General features: G+C 52.4%; 1 protein-coding gene across 4 annotated transcripts in view; it reads left to right on the top strand.

Annotated features, from left to right (window-relative positions):
- The first annotated feature begins 583 nt into the window (after positions 1-583).
- Positions 584-13,925, top strand: part of LOC147017934 (ankyrin repeat domain-containing protein 17-like) — a 208,348-nt gene continuing 195,006 nt past the window's right edge. For 3 of the 4 annotated variants that reach the window (XM_085897030.1, XM_085897029.1, XM_085897028.1), the window contains exon 1: positions 596-858. Coding sequence is in view for 1 of the 4 variants with exons in the window: in XM_085897031.1 (XP_085753157.1) it covers positions 805-858 (54 nt within the window). In the remaining 3 variants the exon portion in view is untranslated. Of the gene's footprint in view, positions 859-13,925 lie in introns of all 4 variants that reach the window. The other variant, XM_085897031.1, reaches the window with a different exon arrangement.

The raw sequence follows: 13,925 nt of genomic DNA, 5'->3' as shown, positions 1-13,925 counted from the left end.
ACTACTCTTGAGTCACCATCTACCTGATCATGGTCTTTCAAATCAAATAAATAAATAATTCAAGGTCAAAGCTTCCAACTCCCCCACCCCCCAAAAAACTTCTTTTTAAACCTTTAAATAACTCATGCAACACGATACGTACAAATAAACACAACAAGAGAAAACGGAAGGAAAAACAGAACAAAGAAGTTAAAATTGATAACTAGAAAAGACAGCCGACAAAACTACTTCCGCCGGAAGTGGAATCGTTTCGCATAAAACGCGATGTCCTTGAACGTCCCTGCGAGATGAAATATAAAAACGAGAATATGAAATGGTTAACTTGAGCGTGGTTTACTTCGTTAGGAAATGGTGAAAAATACCACGATCATCAAGCGATAAACCGGTGCCGATGACGTGATCGAATGGGCGGTGTATAGTGGAAGTTTACGTTCACCGTGGCACGTCTCACGTTTTTTGTGAAATCTTCTTTATATCTACTTTTAAATCAGGCAATTCACGCGTGAAATGTGTGGAAACACCGATTTCAATTCGACAAGTCGAGAAACGCAATGCGAGCACAGGAAAAGAGGGAACTGATTATCAAGAGGAAGAAGAAGAAGAAGAAGAAGAAGAAGTGTAGGGTCGAACGCCCGACAGGCCGCTGAGCCGGGCGCTTGGAACGAAGGAAAAAGATCTGAAACAGTGAAGACGACCGAAAGGAGAGGATATTGAGTAACGGTGATATCTAAAGGGTGAAAACACCGAGGGGAGGAAGGTGGGAGAGAGAGAGAGAGAGGGAGAGGGGAAAGCCACGAATCAACCATGTCGGACGATTTCGGGGAAGATGAGATCGACTCTGTGACTGCGGCCGTGACGGTGAGAGGGGGAAGGAGAAATGGGAATATATGGAGAGGAGAGATTGGGGGATGGAAATGATTAGGGGGGGGGGAGAAAACGAAGGATTTGGGAGTTTGTGAGAAAATGACTGAGGTGAAGGAAGAGGTGGGAGGAATTGTTAGATCGGAAGAGGTGGGGATCAGGAGCTCGTGAGAAGAGATGGGGATCAGGAGCTCGTGAGAAGAGGTGGGGGTCGGTAGCCCGTGAGAAGAGGTGCGGGTCGGTAGCCCGTGAGAAGAGGTGGGGGTCGGTAGCCCGTGAGAAGAGGTGCGGGTCGGTAGCCCGTGAGAAGAGGTGGGGGTCCGTCGCCCGTGAGAAGAGGTGGGGGTCGGTCATTAGGGAGAAGAGGTGGGGGTCGGTCATTAGGGAGAAGAGGTGGGGGTCGGTCGCCAGGGAGAAGAGGTGGGGGTCGGTCGCCAGGGAGAAGAGGTGGGGGTCGGTCGCCAGGGAGAAGAGGTGCGGGTCGGTAGCCAGGGAGAAGAGGTGGGTTTCGGTTGCCAGGAGGAAGAGGTGCGGGTCGGTAGCCAGGGAGAAGAGGTGGGTTGCGGTCGCCAGGGAGAAGAGGTGGGGGTCGGTCGCCAGGGAGAAGAGGTGGGTTTCGGTTGCCAGGAGGAAGAGGTGCGGGTCGGTAGCCAGGGAGAAGAGGTGGGTTGCGGTCGCCAGGGAGAAGAGGTGGGGGTCGGTCGCCAGGGAGACGAGCTGGGGGTCGGTAGCCTGTGAGAAGAGGTGGGGGGTCTGTCGCCCGTGAGAAGAGGTGGGGGTCGGTAGCCCGTGAGAAGAGGTGGGGGTCGGTAGCCCATGAGAAGAGGGGGGTCGGTTGCCCGTGAGAAGAGGGGGGTCGGTAGCTGGTTAAAAATGGGGAGGGTGTGTGGAGCGTGTCACTTAGCAAATCGTGGGAGGAGGTGGAGATGAGAGGGCATTGGAAATTTGCAATAGTTGGGAAGAGGTAGGGATAATTGGGCAGTGGGAATTTGATTTTTCTGGGAAGAGGTGCGACTTGGCAGCTGGTGATTTGAGGTGGGGATTGGTAACCTCTGAAAATAAGTTGTAATTTTGGGGATTGGTAAGGGATCGTGATTGGTAGGTGGTGGGCCGATGACAATAAAACAGGGTTGAATGGGAGCCGGAAAATTGGCAAGTGGCCGGGCAAAATGGGAGGTGATGGGCCTATAACTAGACATATGGTAGGTGGTGGCCCATGGATGGAATAATTGAGAAGCTGAGGACAGAAAGATTATTTGGTGATGGGCGAATGACTGAAATTGGTTGGTGGTGGCATCTTTATGAGGAAATTGGTAGGCATGGCTCGAGGGCGGGGAAACCGTCAGGCGGTGGCCCGAGGGCGGGGAAACCGTCAGGCGGTGGCCCGAGGGCGGGGAAACCGTCAGGCGGTGGCCCGAGGGCGGGGAAACCGTCAGGCGGTGGGCCGAGGGCGGGGAGACCGTCAGGCGGTGGGCCGAGGGCGGGGAGACCGTCAGGCGGTGGCCCGAGGGCGGGCAGACCGTCAGGCGGTGGCCCGAGGGCGGGCAGACCGTCAGGCGGTGGCCCGAGGGCGGGGAGACCGTCAGGCGGTGGCCCGAGGGCGGGGAGACCGTCAGGCGGTGGGCCGAGGGCGGGGAGACCGTCAGGCGGTGGGCCGAGGGCGGGGAGACCGTCAGGCGGTGGGCCGAGGGCGGGGAGACCGTCAGGCGGTGGCCCGAGGGCGGGCAGACCGTCAGGCGGTGGCCCGAGGGCGGGGAGACCGTCAGGCGGTGGCCCGAGGCCGGGGAGACCGTCAGGCGGTGGCCCGAGGCCGGGGAGACCGTCAGGCGGTGGCCCGAGGCCGGGGAGACCGTCAGGCGGTGGCCCGAGGCCGGGGAGACCGTCAGGCGGTGGCCCGAGGCCGGGGAGACCGTCAGGCGGTGGCCCGAGGGCGGGGAGACCGTCAGGCGGTGGCCCGAGGGCGGGGAGACCGTCAGGCGGTGGCCCGAGGCCGGGGAGACCGTCAGGCGGTGGCCCGAGGCCGGGGAGACCGTCAGGCGGTGGCCCGAGGCCGGGGAGACCGTCAGGCGGTGGCCCGAGGCCGGGGAGACCGTCAGGCGGTGGCCCGAGGCCGGGGAAACCGTCAGGCGTTGTGCGAAACTAGTTTTTGGCGTCGGGGAGAGAAGAGGTTCATTTTTCAAGTAATGGTATGACGAGTTTAAATTCATTTTCTTTCGGACATTGAAGAGGTTTTTTATTCTTATTATTGTTATTATTCTTATTATTAATATTATTTTTCACCTTGTTGATTTGACAAAGGGAGATTGCTCAATGAGTATAGAAAAGACAGGAAATGAACTCATTGCACATGTGATTTGTGTACGTACATACATGTGTGTGTATGTTGGTTGCTGAATTGTAAAGTGTTTGATGACTTGTAGATTTGTCTTGATAATAATGTAAGAATTATTATCTTGCCAAAACGAAGTTTTTGCAAGATATGTTAGTCAGCTTGTATGTTTTTTTTTTTGTTGTTGTTTGTCTGTAATCACGTATCGATCACTCTGCAGAGCACAGTTATCATTGGAAATTTTTGTAACTTCGCATATCAGAGTCCTATAGAGGTCCCTTTCAGCACATAAAACTTTCAAGGTCAAAGGTCAAGGTCACTGTCGCAAATCAGGGGAGTCGACGAAACCCTTATTTTTGAGTAAGTTTGATCGGATCGTCTTCAAACTTCATGGGAATATAGTTCATGGTCTGGTGCTCAGCTGATTAATTTTTGGTGGCGATGGGCCTTGACCTTCATGGTTTGCGCTGGAGGTCAATTTTTTGACCCCAAGGTCAAATTTTGAAATCTTAGATACCATATCGAGTAATACCTCATATGAAAGCGCTTGATAAGTGCTTTCCAGATCTGTTAAATGTTTGAGGCTATGACGTCATTTGATGACGTCATGACGAAAAAACGGATTTTTCATGAAAATTTTATTTCCTCAGTTCTCATCAGAATCTCTATTTCATGTACAACGGTCCTGGAGAGATACCATTTACCGTACGAAAATATAAAGGTCAAAGGTCAAGGTCACAAAAAGGTCAAGCATCAAGGTCGACGAAACCCTTATTTTTTGAGTAACTTTAATCGAATAAATAAGTCACTCATGTTCACATTTTGGCAAGATACTGGTCATTTGGGGGTGACATTGGTTTATTTTAATATTGATGATTATGTTATTTCATTGTGGTGTCATTGGATTTGACCAGAGAGTTCCGGTTGTAATCGTTTAAGACTAGTTTGGCAAGTGTAGCCAAGCATTGGGCACTTCAGCCTTGCCTGCTAAGAATCCAAAATGCGCAATTTCAAATGTCACTGCCATTTGTGCACTCGATTGTGTTTCTTCATGTCATTGTGTTCGTTGTGCCATTCCAGAATGACTATTTTATTATTGTATTTTTGATACACTTTGTGAATGGTTAATCAACTACCTTTACTACTTTTAATGTAAAGGCCCCAATTATTCCCACTGTATTGTGGGGTCGGCCGGTAAACGTTTTTGCGCCACGTCTTTCAAGAACCAGCTGGCCAATTCTGACGTTCGAGTGAAGATGGCAGGAATTTGTAATTTATTTCAGGTCACGGTGATAACTCGTCCACTATTCACGAAAGACATGATGGGATCTAAGAACCAGTGCTTGCATGCGGGATTACGGGTCCTCTGGCTGAACGTTTTTCCCGTCGCCTGCACGCAGTGATGTCTCGTGCCGAATGCGAAATGCCAGGGTGACGAGCTCGATTGAGATTCGAACTCAGGCTGGACTGCTCAAACGCGAAGTCGTTCGATCGAACTTGTGATATTATTATGTGCACTTCAACGACGGGAGTTTTAATGTTGTGCCGCACTGAAGGAACCATTTTGTACTTATTTGGAGAAAACCCAGTGTGGAAGATTGACTTGCAGTACCATGTAGAAATCAGTTGTGCAAACGAATCGCTTCGAGGCGATCAAAATCACCGAAACATGGTTGACCAGAGTTGCATCAAAACATCAGTCAGATGTCCTGGAACTGTTTTTGTGATCTTTGCACCTGACGTTTAGTAGGGATTGCTTCTTTACTTCTAATGTGTGTGTTTTTCCATTTATTTGGGTAACCTTCGGGCACTACTTTGAACACTACTGTTCAGAGTGATTGTAGCCTTCAACGGAATGAAACGGTCATCAAATTTGGCAGTCGGTCAGCTGAAGGAATTACTCACATCACATCTGTTTTCTCTTCCTCTTTCTTGCTCTCTCATTTTTCCATTTCAATTTGCAGACTCTTCTGGATCCCCAAAACGTGTTCCTGCATTGCAGGTGACCTTTAACCACAAGAAAGAGATTAATTTTTTTTTTTTAATCGGTTTATTCACAGGACTGATAAAATAGATCCCGAAAAGTCTGTTTTCCTCTCAGGATGGATCGTGACTGGCCTATCAGGCATCGCCTTCGAGTAAATATAATGAGAGTTTTGACACTGGCACGAAGGGGGTATTTCACGCGTGATTTAAATAATGTACAGCACCGTTTTCCTGGGAAGGTTTTCCTTGGAATTCCTGGGAATAGAGGGGTTTTGAATGGAATGGTGGAGGTGCTGAGAAATGCAAGGTAGACCGGAATTGAATTTACAGAGCTGTGGGTGTGTGCAGGTTGTCCTGATTTGGTGTCTTTAGATATTGATTCTCTCAGCTTGTGGTTGTCGTCAACCATCGGTATACTTGCTACCTTTGTGAATGGAACCACAACTAAATTTGTTTTTTTCTCCACCCTTCAAGAAATACCCAATTTTATTTTATTTTAATCACTATCTTTTGTGATTGTCGGTCCTTTTTTGTTTATTTGTCCGCGATGTACATGTCTTCACCCCTTCCGTCCTCCCGCTGTTCACCTTCTCTCTCATTAAGTTGATGTTGCATTGGAATGTGTTTGTGGTATGGGTGGAGTTTGTGTCTTGCAAGGTGAGGGTGCTTGTATATCAGGTGATTGATTTTGGGTTCGGGGTGTGGATGTTGCACATACATGATTTGGCCTATTCCTCTTGCTTCTTATTTTCCTTTTCATTATGCCTCTTCACCAAGGGTGCCGGAGGCATTATGTTTCCGGGTTGTCCGTCCGTTCCTCCATCTGGATTTTCGTTTACGCGATAACTCAAGAAGCAAATTGTAGAATTTCATCAAACTTGGTAAAAGGTAAAGTAAGACAGGGCAATTGAGTGATTAGATTTTGGGCCAGATGTGATAAAGGTCAAAGGTCAAGGTCAAACTGAAATTTTACTGTTTACACCCTAACGCAAATATTGGACAGAATTTCATCAAACTTGGTACAAAGGTAAAGTTAGATGGGGCAATTAACTGATTATATTTGGGCCAGATATGATAAAGGTCAAGGGTCAAATATGTCAACACTCAAGTGATTGTGCGGGAGATCGGAGGCATACCCGTCGACCGTGCAGACGAATTAGTCTTTTAAAAAAAATAAAAATCCCCCCCTCTCTGTCCCCCCCCTCTCTGTCCCCCCCTCTGTCCCCCCTCTCTGTCCCCCCTCTCTGTCCCCCCCTCTCTGTCCCCCCTCTCTGTCCCCCCCTCTCTGTCCCCCTCTCTGTCCCCCCTCTCTGTCCCCCCCCCTCTCTGTCCCCCCCCTCTCTGTCCCCCCCTCTCTGTCCCCCCCTCTCTGTCCCCCCCCTCTCTGTCCCCCCTCTCTGTCCCCCTCTCTGTCCCCCCCTCTCTGTCCCCCCCCTCTCTGTCCCCCCTCTCTGTCCCCCCTCTCTGTCCCCCCCTCTCTGTCCCCCTCTCTGTCCCCCCTCTCTGTCCCCCCCCTCTCTGTCCCCCCCCTCTCTGTCCCCCTCTCTCTGTCCCCCCCTCTCTGTCCCCCCCTCTCTGTCCCCCCTCTCTGTCCCCCTCTCTGTCCCCCCTCTCTGTCCCCCCCCTCTCTGTCCCCCCTCTCTGTCCCCTCTCTGTCCCCCCCTCTCTGTCCCCCCTCTCTGTCCCCCCTCTCTGTCCCCCCTCTCTGTCCCCCCCTCTCTGTCCCCCTCTCTGTCCCCCTCTCTGTCCCCCCTCTCTGTCCCCCTCTCTGTCCCCCCCCCCTCTCTGTCCCCCCTCTCTGTCCCCCTCTCTGTCCCCCTCTCTGTCCCCCCTCTCTGTCCCCCCTCTCTGTCCCCCCTCTCTGTCCCCCCCTCTCTGTCCCCCCTCTCTGTCCCCCCTCTCTGTCCCCCCCTCTCTGTCCCCCCTCTCTGTCCCCCCTCTCTGTCCCCCCTCTCTGTCCCCCCTCTCTGTCCCCCCCTCTCTGTCCCCCCCTCTCTGTCCCCCCTCTCTGTCCCCCCTCTCTGTCCCCCCTCTCTGTCCCCCCTCTCTGTCCCCCCTCTCTGTCCCCCTCTCTGTCCCCCTCTCTGTCCCCCCTCTCTGTCCCCCCTCTCTGTCCCCCCCTCTCTGTCCCCCCTCTCTGTCCCCCCTCTCTGTCCCCCCTCTCTGTCCCCCCTCTCTGTCCCCCCCTCTCTGTCCCCCCTCTCTGTCCCCCCCTCTCTGTCCCCCCTCTCTGTCCCCCCCCCTCTCTGTCCCCCCTCTCTGTCCCCCCTCTCTGTCCCCCCCTCTCTGTCCCCCCCTCTCTGTCCCCCCTCTCTGTCCCCCCTCTCTGTCCCCCCTCTCTGTCCCCCCTCTCTGTCCCCCCCTCTCTGTCCCCCCTCTCTGTCCCCCCTCTCTGTCCCCCTCTCTGTCCCCCCTCTCTGTCCCCCCTCTCTGTCCCCCCCTCTCTGTCCCCCCTCTCTGTCCCCCCCTCTCTGTCCCCCCCCCCCTCTCTGTCCCCCCCTCTCTGTCCCCCTCTCTGTCCCCCCTCTCTGTCCCCCCTCTCTGTCCCCCTCTCTGTCCCCCCTCTCTGTCCCCCCTCTCTGTCCCCCTCTCTGTCCCCCCCTCTCTGTCCCCCCCTCTCTGTCCCCCCTCTCTGTCCCCCCTCTCTGTCCCCCTCTCTGTCCCCCCTCTCTGTCCCCCTTCTCTTTCCCCACCTCTCTGTCCCCCCTCTCTGTCCCCCCTCTCTGTCCCCCCCTCTCTGTCCCCCCTCTCTGTCCCCCCTCTCTGTCCCCCACTCTCTGTCCCCCCTCTCTGTCCCCCCTCTCTGTCCCCCCCTCTCTGTCCCCCCTCTCTGTCCCCCCTCTCTGTCCCCCTCTCTCTGTCCCCCCTCTCTGTCCCCCCTCTCTGTCCCCCCCTCTCTGTCCCCCCCTCTCTGTCCCCCCTCTCTGTCCCCCCCTCTCTGTCCCCCCTCTCTGTCCCCCCTCTCTGTCCCCCCTCTCTGTCCCCCTCTCTGTCCCCCCCTCTCTGTCCCCCCCTCTCTGTCCCCTCTGTCTCTCTGTCCCCCTCTCTGTCCCCCCCTCTCTGTCCCCCCTCTCTGTCCCCCCTCTCTGTCCCCCCTCTCTGTCCCCCCCTCTCTGTCCCCCCTCTCTGTCCCCCCCCTCTCTGTCCCCCCTCTCTGTCCCCCCCTCTCTGTCCCCCTCTCTGTCCCCCCTCTCTGTCCCCCCTCTCTGTCCCCCCTCTCTGTCCCCCCTCTCTGTCCCCCCTCTCTGTCCCCCCTCTCTGTCCCCCCCTCTCTGTCCCCCCTCTCTGTCCCCCCTCTCTGTCCCCCCTCTCTGTCCCCCCTCTCTGTCCCCCCTCTCTGTCCCCCTCTCTGTCCCCCCCTCTCTGTCCCCCCTCTCTGTCCCCCCTCTCTGTCCCCCCTCTCTGTCCCCCCCTCTCTGTCCCCCCCTCTCTGTCCCCCCTCTCTGTCCCCCTCTCTGTCCCCCCCCCTCTCTGTCCCCCCCCTCTCTGTCCCCCTCTCTGTCCCCCCTCTCTGTCCCCCTCTCTGTCCCCCCTCTCTGTCCCCCCCTCTCTGTCCCCCCCTCTCTGTCCCCCCTCTCTGTCCCCCTCTCTGTCCCCCCTCTCTGTCCCCCCTCTCTGTCCCCCCCTCTCTGTCCCCCCTCTCTGTCCCCCCCTCTCTGTCCCCCCTCTCTCTGTCCCCCTCTCTGTCCCCCCTCTCTGTCCCCCCCTCTCTGTCCCCCCCTCTCTGTCCCCCCTCTCTGTCCCCCTCTCTGTCCCCCCTCTCTGTCCCCCCTCTCTGTCCCCCCTCTCTGTCCCCCCCTCTCTGTCCCCCCCTCTCTGTCCCCCCCCTCTCTGTCCCCCCCTCTCTGTCCCCCCCCCCTCTCTGTCCCCCCCCTCTCTGTCCCCCCTCTCTGTCCCCCCTCTCTGTCCCCCCCTCTCTGTCCCCCCCCTCTCTGTCCCCCCTCTCTGTCCCCCCTCTCTGTCCCCCCTCTCTGTCCCCCCTCTCTGTCCCCCCCTCTCTGTCCCCCCTCTCTGTCCCCCCTCTCTGTCCCCCTCTCTGTCCCCCCTCTCTGTCCCCCCTCTCTGTCCCCCCCCTCTCTGTCCCCCCTCTCTGTCCCCCCTCTCTGTCCCCCCCCCTCTCTGTCCCCCCCCTCTCTGTCCCCCCCTCTCTGTCCCCCCTCTCTGTCCCCCCTCTCTGTCCCCCCCCTCTCTGTCCCCCCCCCTCTCTGTCCCCCCTCTCTGTCCCCCCCTCTCTGTCCCCCTCTCTGTCCCCCCCTCTCTGTCCCCCCTCTCTGTCCCCCCTCTCTGTCCCCCCCTCTCTGTCCCCCCTCTCTGTCCCCCCCTCTCTGTCCCCCCTCTCTGTCCCCCCTCTCTGTCCCCCCCCTCTCTGTCCCCCCTCTCTGTCCCCCCTCTCTGTCCCCCTCTCTGTCCCCCCCTCTCTGTCCCCCCTCTCTCTGTCCCCCCTCTCTGTCCCCCCTCTCTGTCCCCCTCCTCTCTGTCCCCCCTCTCTGTCCCCCCCCCTCTCTGTCCCCCCTCTCTGTCCCCCCTCTCTGTCCCCCCCTCTCTGTCCCCCCCTCTCTGCACCCACCTCTCCATCTTGCTCTGTATGTGTATATATATATATATAAATTAATATAAAAACAAAAGTATGAAGGTATTTAATGATGAATATAAAAGTAAGTGGCTCAAGATGTACAAAAACTTTTCAAAACATTAAAACCCCGAGGCTATTACTTTTTCAGTGCATCGATATGCCTTTAGGGTAGAATTCTGACAAATGGTTTCAACCTTTCATGTCAATGACTATCTTGGAGTCATATGTGTGACTGACATGGTTGTTGAGATATTTTTCATGTATTTGTGGTCAGTTGAGTGTTTTTCGTTCTTCCATACATTGTTCTCTGATGAGAATACTCCTTTTTTTCCTTTTCGATCTTGATGATGTGAGATTGACGTGCAATACGGCTGGGTCTCACCCTCGATATTGATGGGGAACGTTGCTCGCTTGGGTGAGGACAAAATGCCCCTAAATCTTTGTGCTGGAAAGGCATCTGCCGGTCCTGGGTGAACATGCGTCGCACGATGGTGGTACATTGTTTCAGGACCACCGATGTTGTGATCTTCAGAAGACCTGGATCAATATCCCATGGAGACTAGAAAGCGTGATATATTTGTTCCTTCATGTAAGCCTCAAATGGTAGACCTTGTGTATAAACACATTGAATGATGCATAAATACGTTTGTAGACACCATTGTACCTTTACATGGGTTCAAGGGATAGAGCAAGGACAAACGATGCTGGGAAGGCAATGGCAAACCACCTAGTATAACCATTGCCAAGAAACTTTGGCAGAACCAATACTCTGTGAAGGGTACATGGGTCCATTTTATTGTTTTTTATACTTTGTGGTGCTGACCTCTCTTGATATCTGTCACTCTGATAGTACTATGTTTCTGCACAGGTATGACTGTTGTGACAACAGCAAGCTTGCCTGAACTTGTTCAAAATTTTCAACTTGCTTGTGTAAAGATGCAATTGAATAGCCAGTTGATCTCATCATGGCACCGTCATTCTTTCCCTGGCTTGTGTGTGTGTGGTGGAAATTCAATCTGATGCTGTCTTTTTGAGTCGGCCTTTGCATTAAGACGAGAGTTTGAGATTGTGAGCTTGCAGATGGGTACCTGGACACATGTACAAGGGCAGCTAAAAAGGCAAAATATTACAGCTCGTGCAGACTTTTGCAGTCAGAGCCCAACCCCGAGGAAGAGAGCACCTTCATTGGGTGTTCAAAATATTCTCGGAACGACAAATAGGCCAAGCAACGTCAGTGACTTTTTAAATACTGTATGTAAGAGCTTATGATTCGTGGGGCTGGCAGGATGTCTAGCCTGTCTAGCCTGTCTTGCCTGGGTTCGAATCCCGAGCCAGCTATAAACTGTCATCCTGCTGTTTTACAGGCAGGGTGATTGATCAATGTGTGTGCCGTCCCTGGATGGGCGTTAAACTGGCTGTCATGTTTGCTAGCTGTAGTTTTCTCGCTAATCGGAAAATAAATATTTTTCTTGCTAATTGTATCGACTTGTCTTGTACGGTACTCTTTGCAAAATTTAATACTTGGTGTCTTCAGGCTATCGTGGTCATCGTTTCGAGGACTTTTTGAACATCTCTTGGAGGACGACGCCAAATTTACTTCGCGTCCTTTTCCTCAGAAATGTTTTGCCGTTTTTGTTGTGGGTAATGGGACAAACCTGCAACGTGACGCTTTATCATATCCTACTGCCAATGATAATGCTCAGATTTTAAGTTGGTCGTTTGAAGAACTTTACTCCAACAATTGATTATTAATTTTTTTTGCACAGGGGGCGTGCTCACCTTTTAAGCTGTCCAACCTTGATTTGATTCCTGACGTAAGTATATAAACTCTCTAATTGGTGCTTCACAGGAGAGCGTTGTATCACAAAGCGCACCATCCCTCGGGTGGCCATTACTTTGGGTGTCCCGTCTGCTACCATGAGTTGATCAACGTTAAAGGCCCCATTGTCTTTCCTGAAGGGTGGGCCATGAGTTATCCCCGGCACCCTGAACAAATTGAAAATTCTTACCCAAGTTACCTTCAGTCAAATGTTAGCCATGGACAGCTGGATGAGGAACTCCTTCGGCCAAAAACCTTCCCGGGCTGACCTTACAAGAAGGTGGTATTCATTTGGGCCGTTAAAGAAATATTCGTTGTTGGAAAAGTAGAGAGGTCCTTTTGTTCACTTAATTTTAGTTGTTGTTTGTAGCGAATTTGATCATGACGTCACACTGCACGTAAACCGTGAAGAACATCCATATGTTGTATCAGGACCAATGGGAAAGTTGTGTGAATAAAGGCCATTGCTGTTGCCTCATTAACCTCGCCGAAGGAGAGGGTATTGCATTTGGGTCCGATTGTTTGTCTGTTTGTCCGCACAGAACGTGAGTCTGGTTTTTCTCTGCAACCGATTGTCGGATTGACACAAAATTTTCACCATGGGATGGTGGGATGATGGGATGATACTGGGATGGGATGATACTCGTGCAGAATGTTTACTGGTAATTATGTCGTAGGTCATGTGGTGTGGAAGCCATGTTAGAAAAAACGATTTTGAAAAGGAAAAACTTTGGACCTCTGTGTCTCCGAAACCGCACCAAGGAAAAAAGATGTCTTTGTTATGACATCATAATTGCATACGTAGAACGCTCCATCCAATCAGTATGAAAAATTTTCAGGGTCATCTAAGGATAAATTGGTCGACAGAAAAAAAAAAAAAACCATTGATGACTTCATTGGTCACGTCGTTTGGCAATCATATCAAAATAAATAAATATTTACCTCCAAAAACCTTTTCCAAAATGGCTGAACAGATTGTGGTGAAACTTTTCAGGTATGACTTCCTATCCATGAGGAACAAAACATTCCTATCCTATGACATCATAGGTCACATGGTTTGGCAGCCATATTGGATTTACCATTAAAGCTTTAAAAATCTTCTTCTCCAGAATGGCTGGACAGATTGAGGGGAAATTTCGCAAACGTTCCCCAGCCTTTGGGGATACCAGGCTGTTCATGAATAATTGATAGGTCACATGATCTAGCAGCCATATTGGACTGAACAAAAATCTTTTAAAAAATTATTTCTCTTGAACCGCTTCGACGATCGATGTGAAACTTCACAATTATGATCTCGTAGGTATATGTTTTAAATTATGATGCATGTTTTTAAATTTCAACCTGATTGGACACATGGTCTTTTTTTTTTTTTTTTTTTTTTTTTTGTATACCTTGGTCGAGGCTCGTATGAGAGCTAACACACAACTCACAGCAAGGAGGCATGAGACAAGAGGGGCGGGAGTGGAAGGGACAAAACAGTGGGGAACAGACACATTAGGTGAACTGTGGAAGGGAGAGGGATGGGGATGGGACGGGGAACATGGCGAAGAGAAGATGGACATTTCAGGGACTTTCAGGAAGGAAAGTAGGAGGAATGAAGGAAGTGGGCTTGGGTGGATTATCGGGGGTAGAAAAGATCGAGGATTTGGATGGGGGAAGATAAGAGGTGGTGGTGAACAGCTGTTTTGAAAGCCTGGAGGGAAGAATGGGAAAGAATAGAGTGAGGAAGTTTATTCCAAAGGCGGGAAAAAAGAGGAATGAAAGAGTGAAGATGAGCAGTGATTCGTGATTTTGGTAGTTTTACCAGAAGGGGGTTGTTGGCGGATCTTGAGCGCCCTGTGGAAATGTGGTGGGGACAAATCGCAGAGAGAGCAGGGGGGCAAGGCTGGAGAGGAGTCGGTAGAAGACAGAAAGACCACCGACCAACCTGCGGTGATTGAGTGAGAGGCCCAAAGACTCAGCTTCATTGCGGGAGATGCCGATGATCTTAAATGCCCTGGTTTCGACAGCGTGAAGCCGAGAAAGGTGGGAGGCAGGAGCACCAGCCCAGAGGGGAGAGCAGTACTCCATCAGGCTACGGACAAAAGCTTTGTAAGTGGTCAGGAGCTCAAGAGGGCCGAGGAAGGACTTAGCACGACGGAGGATTCCCAGTCGGCGACTGGCTTTTGAGGCGAGGTTGGAAATGTGACTTTCCCAGGAAAGGTCATGGCAGATAGTGAGACCTAGAAGCTTGAAAGAAAAGACTTCTTCCAGAGGATTGTTGAGAAAGTGGATGGGGGGGTTTTGTAAACGGTCCTTTCGAAGAGACATAGTGAGAGTGTGAGATTTGTCTGGACATGAAAGACATGTTCCACGTG

The sequence above is a fragment of the Eptatretus burgeri genome, chromosome 10 (genome assembly GCF_056783735.1).
Source record: "Eptatretus burgeri isolate ZD-2024b chromosome 10, Ebu_testis_v1, whole genome shotgun sequence".
In the NCBI taxonomy this organism is placed as follows: domain Eukaryota; kingdom Metazoa; phylum Chordata; class Myxini; order Myxiniformes; family Myxinidae; genus Eptatretus; species Eptatretus burgeri.
This window is presented reverse-complemented; position numbering and strand designations above follow the sequence as displayed.